The sequence below is a fragment of the Phyllostomus discolor genome, chromosome 8, assembly GCF_004126475.2.
Source record: "Phyllostomus discolor isolate MPI-MPIP mPhyDis1 chromosome 8, mPhyDis1.pri.v3, whole genome shotgun sequence".
In the NCBI taxonomy this organism is placed as follows: domain Eukaryota; kingdom Metazoa; phylum Chordata; class Mammalia; order Chiroptera; family Phyllostomidae; genus Phyllostomus; species Phyllostomus discolor.
In genome coordinates, this window is record NC_040910.2 from 78,088,190 (window position 1) to 78,100,687 (window position 12,498).

The following is a 12,498-nucleotide window of genomic DNA, read 5'->3' on the forward strand; positions in this document are numbered from 1 at the left end:
GATAGCAACACCTTGGGAAGGCAAGCATACTGAACAAAGCTGCTCTGTCACAGATGACAGCCTCAATCTAAAGGTGGTGCAGCTGCCTGGAATTCCACCAGAATACAAAATATCCCTTTCTAGAAATGCAAATCAAAAACACAGTGAGCTATTACAGCACTTTTGTTAGAATGACTATGATGAAAAAGACAAGAAACAACAAGTATTGGCGAGGATGTGAAGAAAGCAGAACCCTTGTGCACTGTTGGTGGGAATGCAAATTGATATAGCCACTTCGGAAGACAGTATGGAGGTTCCTCAAAACATCAGAAATAGAATTCCCATGTGATCCAGAAACTCCACTCTCGGGTATATAATTAAAGGGAATGAAGTCACAGTCACTATCTTGAAGAGATATCTGTACCCCCTTGTTCACTGAAGCATTACTATAGTCAAGACATGTAAACAACCTAAGTATCCAACAACAGATGAATAGATAAAGAAAATGTGGTATGTGAAATGGAATATTATTCATCCATAAAAAAGAAGAAAATCCTGCCATTTGCTACAACATGCATGGACCTTGAAGGCATTATACTAAGTGAAATAAGTCAGAGAGAAAAAATGCATACTGCATGATTTCACTTATATGTGGGATATTAAAAAAAAAAACTGAACTCATAGAAACAAAGAACAGATTGGTAGTTACCAGAGGCGAGGATTGTGGGGTCAGAGAAATGAGTGAAGGTGGTCAAAAGGTACAAATTCCAGTTGTAACCAATAAATTCTGGGTGTGTAATGCAAACTCTTGTGACTACGGTTAACAATATCTTTTGGATATTTGAAAGTTGCTAAAACAAGAGTAGATCTTAAAAGTTCTCATCCCAAGAAAAAAATTGTAACTGTGTGGTGATAGGTGTTAACTAAACCTATTGTGATGATCATTTCACAGTGTATACATATATCAAATTACATGGCATACCTTAAACTAATAGAACATTATATGTCACTATCTTAATAAAAATAAAGTGCACCTTTTCTGAACATTAAAAAACTACTCCTTTCTAAAACTAGGATGAAGTGTAGAAGGAGTTGGCAGCAGAAGTCCTAAGAAAGTGTGGGCACATCATCAGCCCTAATTCTATCTTCTTGGGAAAACCGTAAGTTTGGAAGGCTCAGTGGGTTAGGAGCTGTGCTAATAGTCCCTCCCCATCCTGAGTAGAACCTACAGATATCATTGGTAGCATTTCATGCTGAGTGGAGTCCTTGAGTAGGTGCCTTACTTAACGCTGCTAGGAAGTTCAGACAAACTTTGAGTGAGGCATGGCAATTCCAGAAGACTCCTCTCTGGCACAAACAGAAAGGTGTACCAAAGATTCCCCCTTCCTTTCCCCAAATGGGTAGCTTAGAATTTCCTGATACAATTGCATCTGAAGGAGATGAGGTTGGTGTCTGGGTGGCTGACAAACTGTCTTCACTGCTGCAGAGACCGTGATAATGCCAAGGGCTTGGTTTTGGTGGTGGGGTAGCCTAGCCTAGGGAATAATGGTTTCTGGCTGAATCCAGAGCTGGTTACTGCAGTTAGTACTCCTGCCACCTGAGGACACTGTTGGAAAAGAGAAGGTGGTGGGAGCATTGGCGATCAAGGGGGCTCAGGAATTAGCACAGATTGAAGGTGACAACAAGCCAAGCAAAAGAAATTAGCCTGTTTTCTGACACAAAAAGGCTGTCTATGACAAGGAGGTAGTTCTGATAGGCAAACCGGAGGTGGAGCCTGAAGAGATTCCCTTGAAACATTGGTACAATTCCACAGAAATTGCCTTTGTCTGGGGATAGGCTTGCTAAAGGCTGAGAGTCAATTCCTGAGTACCCCTGCAAGGCAGGGAGTGGAGGGGCCTGCTCCTCACCTCCATATCCCATCTGAAAGGGGACTGGATTGGACAGTGGTGGGTGCCTGAGTCCTCACCCAAGAAGGGGAGATTTTGTATCTGAGAGGACACAAATGCCCCTGGCAGCAGGGTCGGGATCTAGGCCAAGAGGCTGACAGGTTGGGTGGGGACCGGGGGGGGGAAGGGCTCTGGGAGAATGTCAGTTTGACAAACTGGTCACACATGGAGAACAGGGGGTACTGGGTCTCATGATGGAGACTAAATCTACTCCAAAGGGAAGAGCAGCAATGAGGCACTGACACAGAAAACCTTTCTTCTGTATTTTAAAGTCCCCAGTGAACAGTGAACAAGTCTAGACCTTGTTTATGCAAGCACACAGTGAACAAGTTTTCACTTCTATTGCTGCTATTATTGTTTCCTGTGAATCACTTTCTTAGAAGTCATACCTGTAACACCTCTAAATCCAGAGGTTACAGAGAATCAGCCCAGAGCCATGAGGCTACAGTAGAAGCCATTCCCAGTAAAAACTCTAATCTTTACTCACATGACTTAGAGTTCCCATTAATTTATGTTAACTTTTATATGAATCTTGTGCTCTGTCTTATTTTCTAGCATGCCCAAACTTCTGGGAGTATCTTGCCTTTCTAGGCCAGAGACCCCTTTCTCATCCATGCACCTGGCTCACTGCTCCGTGCTTCCCCTGTTCTACATGCGTCCACTGCCACAGACACCCTGAGAGGTGTGGTTGCCTTCCTCCGGGCTGCCTTTTCCTCCCTCTTGCCCTAGGAGTCTCTCTGGTTCCAAGCCTCTTGGCCTAATATAGGCATCACAGAGGTCCAGAAACCCTTCTGATTTGATTCAGAGTTTCCACAGGGAGCAGGTGAGGGCAAGGGGGAAGTGGGGGATGGTTTAGTGAGCAATTTCTACTGAGCCATTTTTCCAATTAATGATTAGTTTTTTCGAGTAACAGAAAGGAACAAACTTTAATTCCTTAGTGTTCCATTCATGTAACTGACCTGAGGTGTCTGGTGGGGTAAGGTGCACCCATAGAGGAGTGTGTGCTCGCATACATACAGGAGTAGGCAGGAGTAAGTTTACACTTGTTCATGTGGAAAATGCAATGATTAATAAGTAAATAATATTACAAGAATAAACTCTTTGTTTCATGCACTCACAACTGTAAACCCCCTTTTGCCCACCCTTGTGTATTTGTTGTCGTCTGTGGCCCAAGAGCTCATGACCTTCTCCAAGCTGGAAGCCTCACTGCTCTTGATTCCTGCTGACTCTCCTCCTCCAAAAAGTTTGCATTAAGTTTGCATTACAAATCTATAAAGACTCATGTTCTATTCTTTTCTTCGATTCTTCATTGAAACAAAGAAACTTCATTGAAACTCCTAGCCTCACTGCAGCCCTATTCACTTTGGTTTTGAATGAGTAAGGCACGTACAGTCAGTGAGTGAGAGACAGATGTGCTTCTGCACTCCCGCATGTGGGGCACAGGCGGCCACTCTGGAGAATGCAGTAGATGATAGAAAGTGTCCCTCCCTTCAGACAACTCTAATCAGAACCATTTTTCCCAAAAATTGAATTTGTGAGCTATTTGTTTTGTTCAAACATCTCTTGCAACTGTGTTTTACTATTATTGTTAGTATGACTTAGACCATAATAAAGTCAAAATTTACCTTTGATATATTCACCAATGAGCTTTAAATTAACTTTCACATCCTTAGTAGTTGGATCGAAGACACAAATTTTCTCAACTAAGTATCTGTTAATGTGCTGTGAACCAAGAACAAAAGTTATGGGATGACCAGCAAGTGGAACTTGAGTACACAATTCACCAGTTTATATAATTTCACTTATATACATTCAAAAGCAACAAAACCAATCTACGGTGTTAGAAGTCAGGCTTCTGGTCACCCTTGGGGTGAGTGTGTATGTTTGAGGGAGTGACGGGAGGCGGTACCAAGGAGGGCTTTGGGATGCCACTAAGGATCTGTTTCTTGATGAAGGTGCTGATTACAAATGTTCATTGTGTAAAAAATTCTTATGCTGGTACACTTATGATTTGCGCAATTATTATTCGCATACCTAAACTTGTGTGGGTTGTTTTTCAATAAAAGGAATACATAACAAAAATTTACCAGTTTACATTTATCCCAGTTTCCCAAGTCGCTGGATAATTCCAGGTCTGGATCAACGAACAAGATAACCCCCGTCAGGATGTCCTGTATTAGTTTGATGTTGGCTTCTGCCTCCTGGGACTGGCTGTCTGACAGAGATTCTGGCTCTGCTAGAGGATTATAATCATAGAGCAGCAGAGATATGAAGTGCATGGAGGGAAGCATCCGGAGGCTTTCCTGCAGCTCTTGCAGCATGATTCGGAAGAAGAGAACTCCTGCCCGCTGGACTTCTCCCGCATTTTCAATCTCTGGAAGAACAGAGTGATGTCCCATGTGGTTGTTCAGTACATACATTACTTTTTCATTGGATTCTGAGCACAATATAGTAACCTTTTTCTTCCCCAGGAAAAAGACCATGTCTTATGATTTTAAACAATGTTAGTTTCTCTAGTCATGAAATCAAAAGGCAGAAATGAAATTACACCTGGTGAAACTCACAGGACGAGGCCTTGAGGAAAGGTAAAAACTCATGTTTTGGACCTTGGCTGGCGTAGCTCCGTGGATAGAGTGTGGGCTGCGAACCAAAGCATCACAGGTTCAATTCCCAGTCAGGGCACATGCCTGGGTTGCAGGCCGTGGCCCCCAGCAACCGCACATTGATGTTTTTCTCTCTCTCTTTCTCCCTCCCTTCCCTCTCTAAAAATAAATAAAATCTTAAAAAAAACAACAACTCATGTTTTGGAGTTAGACCTTCATTTGAATTACTACTTTCCCTGCTATTTGTTCTGCTGTCCCTGGACCTCTTCTTCCTCATCTGTGAGAAAGGGGCTGATTTCTACTTCTTGGTGAGTTATGGACATTAAATGAGATGATATGTGTAAAAATGCTTAGTTCTGGCCTTATACATAGTGAACACTCAAAAGACATGAATTTTCTTCTTTTTTTTTCTTATTCTACCCTACCCTATGTAATGGCTGGAAAACTTTCAGCTTATATATGTGTTACTCTTCTAATTCCATCCATTATCTCCTAGGTAGCCAAAGTTTTCCGTGCTGCCTCCTTCCACCCCTTCTGCCTAAATTAGTTTTGTGCTAAGAGGAGCCTAATGGATATAAAATCACAAGGATTGAGGTCTGGTCTTGGCTCTGCCCCTAGCTTGCTATTGGACCTTTATTTTGGTGGGCTTTTGCTTCTTTATCTGTAAAGTGAGATGTTCTGATGAATTAATTTTATGTAATATAGTGGAAAGAGCACCCAAAATGGAGTTCAAATCCAGCCTCCATCACTTATTAACTGAGTGATTTGATGCAAGTTATTTTGTTTCTCTAAGCTTCACTTTCCTCACTTATATTGTAAAATGGTGCATCACCATCACATCACAGAGTTATGGTAAGGACTAATTGAAATAGCATATTTAAAATGCTTGGTATATGATGGGGCATTTAATAAATGCTAGTTCTACGTTATCTTTAAGAGTCCTTCCAGTTCTAAAACCATGTGATGCTAGCCAAGAAAATGTGATTCCTTACCCTTTACTCTGATTTATAGACCGCCCTCATTAGTCCAAGACTGTATGAAGGAATTTCTTTCATGTGGAAAATCCATATATTGCAACAACTCATTTTAGAAAACACATCATTTGTTGCATTGTCTGTGATTTTCCCAAAATTTATTAAACCCATAAATCCAGAGTGTCACCACATTCACAATACCTAAGACAAGATTTTTCTGTATTTCTCCAGATAATTCGCCCAGTATTTCATAGCAGGCAGCTTGGATCACTTTCATCATTTTCTGTAGATCCTTAAATTCTCGATAGAACAACATCTTACTCCTGCCAATGTTAAAATCAAGAGCTCCCATAGCCTCTCCTGTTCTCTCACGAAGTGGAATGACTATGTGGTTTTCTCCATAGGCAGAGGCCAAAACAACTTCTGAACTGTCTGTACACCTAAACAGGAAATCTCTGAAACAAGAACCAAATAAGTATAAGCATATAAAACATCAGCCTGTTCATAACATTCCACCCAAACGTAACTCTCTTTTGTGCCTCCTAAACTCACACCCACCAGCGCTTGTTGCTGTTTCCTTTGCCTGGACTGCTCCACCCCTTGACTTCACAGAGCTCTCTCCCTCAGCTCACTCATGCATCCCTTAGAGCATCAGGCTTCCCTGACCACCCAGTCTAAAGCAGCAGCACCTGAGTCATGCTCCATCATGATACCCTGCTTTATTTTCTTTACTTTATTGATCTGATAGGTATTATTTCTGTTTGTTTGTTTGTTTGTTTACTAGTTGTCCAGTAAATGCTGGTGGAATGCCTGAAGGAACGATGAGTGTGTCAGGTTTTCTAGAAGCACAGCCTAAGCCAAGGAAATGATTTATTGAGGGAGTGCCCTCAGGAGAAACTTCTGGGGGTCTGAAAGCAGGAGAAGGAAGAGGGAAAAGCCATGTAAGAAAATGTTTTCAGGTAAAGTCTAAACTCAAGCTTGATCCCAAAGGGAGTTCTCAGAGGCAAATTGTGTTGAAATCTGCCTCACCTTAATGCAAGGAAGAGGGTTTTTGTCAGTGTCTGGCTCTAAGTTGCTCTGGGTGTGTGGGGAGGGTACATAACTCTGAGGCACCTCCGTCTCTCAGGGGCTCTTCTCCAGAGAAAGTTCATAAAAGATAAACGGGGGATGCCAGCTGGGCATCGGCAGCATCTGCTTGTTAGGACCTGAGGTTTTCACAGAAATGGTTCAGCTACTTCTTTCTCTAGTGAAGTATAGACATATCTCTTTTCCTCTTCTCCCACCTATATTAATACTGACATGTCATTCCTTTGAGGTATTTGTAAAAATGTTGGTGCTTTGCATAGTCTCAAAAAGGACACTTATAGTTCATAATATCAACTCTATAATGACAGCTACGACTGTATCTGTCTCTTGCTACTCCCACCACTTTGTGTCTTTATGATAACCGTACTAATGATACATCATGTTATAATTTCCAGACATGACGATGAAGCTGATTGATTGGTCAACAGAGTTTCTCAAAAGGCACCTGCTCTAAGTTACAGGGGTCAAAGTTTATGAGTCTGGGTATGACAAAGACTTCTGTAAAACTCTTTAACTCTGCAAGGAATAATTAACATGGAAAAGACCTTAAAACTGAATGAAAATTCTGGTGTGAGGCTATACTAAAATTTAATTAAATATGTACTTAAACATCAGTTCAGTCTTCAGTCTGAGATAGGCTGTTGGCTCCTCAGCTACACTGACACCCTCAGAAGCAGTCGGCCCCTTTTACAGCAGGTGTGTTCTCAGTTAGGCCCTATTTTGCATCTGGTCCTTGCATTCCACAGATGAGAGGCACTTGAAGTAACCTGTAACTTATTAAATACAACATTCTCTGATTCTTCTCCACTTTTGTCCAGTCTGCCTTCTTTAAATAAACTTGTTTACATGCTAGCTAATATTAAGATGAGGACCTTTGATAAGTGGTGTGGATGTATTTGTTATAATCATGGTGGGTTTTGTTGAATTCCTTATTTACAAAAAAATCATAGAAAATAAAACACTATGATGCTTAAAAACATGAATTTTAATATAAAATACCAGTGAAAAAATTTTTACCTTGTTTGAAACAAACCCACATGCTATAGAACAGACATAGAAGCACATGTGAGGCCAATGAAATTTTTTTTTGAAATTTGTTTTTAAGAAAGGACTTAATATGGCCTATGCAGTCAAGAGATTTTCTCTAAAACCCAATCAGAATGAGACTCAGTGTTTATTAATAAGAGGCAAAAGCTGTGTCTTCAGATCTATCACACCAGGGTGTATGCTCCAGCAATCAAACAAAACAGACAAGAAGATGCCTCTCATACCTGAAGGTGCATGTCTTCCTGAAGATGGTAGGGGGATTTCTGTGAATTTCTGTTAGACCCATGGGCCCTGTGACCATCATATTGCGTAAAACATAGTCTGAACCCTTGGAAAAGAGGAAGCAATTTCATTATGGAAAAGAATAATTAGACCTCATACTCTCATTAAAGCTTTTGGGGACAGATGAGTAAGAAAAAATTAGAAAAGCTTAGATGACCCCTAGTTTTAAGTACTGTGACATTTTACTTATTCAGTATCACTAAGGAATGAAGTGTTCAATAGGAGAAAATTTTCACAGTATGAGATTGGTTAAACACAAGAACTTTTTAGAATAATTGTGATAAAATTCTGGGTTTATATTATTTTTCAGAAGCTACAAGTGCATTGTAGAACATTTGGAAAATACAAAAAGTCCTCTCCCTCCAAAATAAGTACAATAAAAAACATTCCCCAGTGAGGTCATTTCATCAAAACTGTTCTTGCCAAGGTTACTAGCGACTCTCTCAATGTCAGATCCCTAATCCTTATCTTCCTCTACCTCTTGGCAGCATGTGATGCAATGGATAACTCTCTCCTTGATATACTTTCTTGGCTTGGTTTTCAGAACCCCACTCACTCCCTGTTTTCCTCTTGCCTCACATAGCACTCCTCTCGTTCTCCTTGCTTTCTCTTCTTTGTCTCTCTCACCTCTAAGAGAGTTTCAAACTATAGGTCATAACCCACATATGGGTTCTAAGAATATTTTTATTTTTTTAACAGCTTTATTGAGGTATACTGGATATACAAAAATGTGCATATTCAATGTCTACAGTTTGATGAGTTTGGACTCATGAGTTTTGGTCAACTTTTTTTTTTGGTAGAGACTAGTTTGTAACATTAACGTGTTCTATAAAATATACTGGACTTTAGGAGTGACAAATTCAACTGGGAGAAGCAAAGAGGGGCCTTTTATGCCCTCTTTAAAAAATTATTTGGTTAAGAGGGAAATTGTGATAATAGGATCCACAGGGGCTACGTGCTGGGTGCTGCTTGGAAGAACTGCTTTTCTTGCCTCTCTACACTACGTGACCTCAAGTGTTCTACCAAACTCTTCAGATGAAATGTTTTCAACAGAATACTTAGCAAACTGTAAAGATTATCCCACATTGGCAATTGGGCCTCTAGCTTTTTTTCTAATTTATTTCTTCTGTGGTTTGTTATTTGGTGTTACATATACTAGACTGATATGCTTTTTTAAGAACCTCTCTGTGATTGTGTTTTTAAGTTTAAATCTTTAGCTAAAATCAAACAATTTCTCTCCTGTCCACCCCAACCCCCATTGTATAAATTAACCTCTTCTGCTGTTAGACCAGAAGCATAATATAAAAAATAAAGGGCTTATAATAGTATGCCTAAAAAAAGCTCCTCTTTCATTTATTTTTATTTAGACCAAGAAACTATAAATTCATCAAGTGCCTCAGCAATTATTCAGTAATGAGATAACTGTTCCTAGATAAAATATTCTAGGAAATCATTCAGAGAAAGAGCTACAATTATTTTCTTCCCATTTTCCTTCTTCTGCTATTGGCTTGTTACTTTTTTCCTTTACATTTGTAACATTTAATCATTCTTAACTTTCTCATTACACATTATTTATCTTTAGTTCTTATCATCTTATGCTTTTTTCTCTTTTGACAAGATTTTTTAAAAAAGAATGAAATAAAATATAATAGAAAGTATTAGAAAACATTACCTGTAGTAAAAGTAGGTATTGTTTTGGGGATCTTCTGTTTTAGTTGTGTGTATGTGTGTTTGTAAGGGGTAAGGATATCAAATGTTTTTATACTATGGTCAAGGTCAATAGAATTTTGTGCTGCTATGATTTCAAACACTTAAGGTGCCTCAGGGCTAGGTCCTGAGATTTTATTATTAATTTTTTCTATCTTCATTCATTGTCTTGGCCACTTCATTCAGTCTCATGACTTTTGTTTTGTTTTTGATTATTTTGGTAAAATAGACATAGCACAATATTATCATTTTAACCATTCATAAGTGTACAATTCAGTAGCATTAAATATATTCACAGTGGTGTATAATCCAGTCTCATGATTTTAAATAACATTTAAAATCTAGGTTAGCTAGCCTAAATTTCTCCAGGAACACTAAGCTCATATATCCAACTGCCTATTTATTTAGTGTCTCCACTTAGATGTCTAACAGACTTTCAAATTGCAGTTCAAAAAATCTTTTTCAATTTAGTAGGTAAAAGCTATCTTTTACTAACTTTATATTTATTTCATTATGAAAACAACTGAACACTTTTTCTATATGTTTATTGACCACTTGCATGAGTTTTTCTTATAGACTTGTCTTTGTATATTTTTCTTTCAGATTTTTAAAAAATCTCACTGATTTGCATACAACAATGTTAGCCCTTTGTCAGATATGTGACAATTTCTCCCCAGTTTTTCAAAAACAATTTATATTTTCTATAACCTTGGTACAAGAAAGTTTTCTGTAACTCTGGGTCAGTGTATCAACTTCACCTTGATTACGTTAACCTTTTGTGCAGGTTTAGCCGTCCTTTCCCCAGACCGAGACTGTGAAGTCCCTGTCATCCTCATGTTTTAACAACTATTCTCATGTATTTGTTCTTCCTCCAGATGAAGAGATAAATCGTTTGTTCAATTTTACAAATCATTTAGAGATTTTTCTTGGAATTTTGTTAAATTTATAAATAATTTTTGGAAGAAATTGTAGTTTTTAAAAATGGTCTTCTTGTGAAAAAAATCATGATATGACCTTCTAACTTATAAAGCAATTTTAGGTCCTTTGGTAAAATTTATAGTTTGCTTCATGTAAGGCCTCCGGTTGATGGGTCAAAATGGGGAGAGTGTTCCAGACAAAGTGAGAGCATTTTTGAAGCCCCTGAGGTAGAAAACATTTTTTTTCTATTATGTACAATGGGATGTGAAACGTTAATTGTAGTATGGTATTTTTCCTCCTGCCCTCCTTCTTCTGCCCATTTAAGCAAACAGTCCATATTGCCTTAGAAAAGAAATGTGATGAGGTAAAAAACAGAAAGCACTGGCTAATCTCCAGCTTTTGTTTTTCAAAAGCTTACATTGATATGACTTAAAATAGCAAACCAGGTACATGTATTAGCCGCCAAAGACCTCAGGGAAATAAAGGACTGAGTTCTTGGTTTTCTTGGTGGCTGTCAGCTGGGGACTACCTTTAGCTCTTAGAGACTGTTGGTCTTTGTGCATAGCCCTACACATCTCAGAATCAGCAAAGGGGTGTGCAATTTTTCGCCTACTATCATCTCCCTAACTCTGCTCCCATCCTTTCATCTTTCAGGGACCACAGCCAGAAAAGATTCTCTGCTTTTAAGAGACCACTGATACTGTCTACTCTTTGAGGCCCAGAGTAGGCTACAGAAGAGAAGGGAGTAAGCCTGGAGGGGCTGAAAAAGAAGAAGGAGGAGGCTAGGAAAATTACCATAGTTGAGTGCTTGAAAAAAGATATCCCTTTTTATATAGCTATCCTCAGCCATTTTTATCACCAAAACCTTACCATAGTGTCTTTCACCTAGGACAAACCTTTGTGTTTCTCCTTAGATAGCTGTACTGGTCTCAGCTTGGCTGTGACCCCACCCAGACCCTGCTGCTGAGTGGTCCTCCTCTCCACCCCTTTGGGATGGTCTTCACCTCCATAAGATGGCCTGGGTTAAATGGACAGTGACCTTCGTTTGCAGCACTGTGATTCTGAAACTACTGCCCTTAAAGCCATGCTTCTTGCTGACTGGTATGGGCAATTTTAACCTTTTTCATGGTGCCCTAGGTGTCATTTCCATTAAGGCCCCAACAAGGTGCTTAAGCATGGTGAGACACAGGCCAAGTAGAATTCTGCTTGAACCCCACACATTTCAGTCCCATTGTGACTGTGGACTATCAGAATGGGTGGTCTCCCTCCACACTGAATGGTTCTTACCCTTGGCTCCCCACCACACATATATACCGGGTGGTCCACCCAATTTCAGGGGTACTTGGAGACTCCCATCCCTTCCCAACCCCAGACTCAGCACCTGTAACTAGCAAGAACTCATCACATTATAGATAGAGGGTCTTTTTTTTTTTTTAAAAAAAAATGGTGTGATGTAATTGTGTTCTTCCAAAACAGTAGTGCTTTATCCCTTCCCATTTCACTCATATGATTCTGGTGGGGGCTTCCAGTTACTGTAAACTCCCCATCCTGGCCAGGGGGGCATATCTCAGCATATCAAAATGAGTTTTCTTTCTTGGGTTTTACAAGTTGTAACAGGAAGGAAAGATTCTTTTTCTAGCTACTAAGCAACTGGCTTGCCCTGTGGAGAAAGCCCATCTTTAACTGGAAGTACAAAACAAAGTGCAGAGGGAAGCAAGCATGAGAACTGTGGAGAAAAAAGGACAAGAGGGAGCCCTGTTGGCATAGAATCCCTGGATCTGGTCATCCTGGAAGCCAGCTTGACACCTGCCCTTTCTTCATATTTGGCCACATGAGTCAATCAATTCCCCCTTTTGCCTAAGGCAGTATGAAATGGATTTCTGCCACTCATAACCAAGACTCTTGAGTTGGAGTCATGGGAAACATGTCCCTAGTTAGGCCTAATAGCTAACTAAA

The 12,498-nt window shown here is 39.7% G+C and overlaps 1 protein-coding gene across 1 annotated transcript in view; it reads right to left on the reverse strand.

The window, feature by feature from the left end:
* The window catches only part of EFCAB5 (EF-hand calcium binding domain 5), a 97,458-nt gene that overhangs the window by 6,907 nt on the left and 78,053 nt on the right, over window positions 1-12,498 (reverse strand). The window contains exons 17-20 of the mRNA XM_036034518.1: window positions 7,860-7,963; window positions 5,704-5,957; window positions 4,013-4,299; window positions 3,551-3,647 (exon numbers count right to left, since the gene is read on the reverse strand). Coding sequence (XP_035890411.1) covers window positions 3,551-3,647; window positions 4,013-4,299; window positions 5,704-5,957; window positions 7,860-7,963 — 742 coding nt within the window. The remainder of the gene's footprint in view (window positions 1-3,550; window positions 3,648-4,012; window positions 4,300-5,703; window positions 5,958-7,859; window positions 7,964-12,498) is intronic.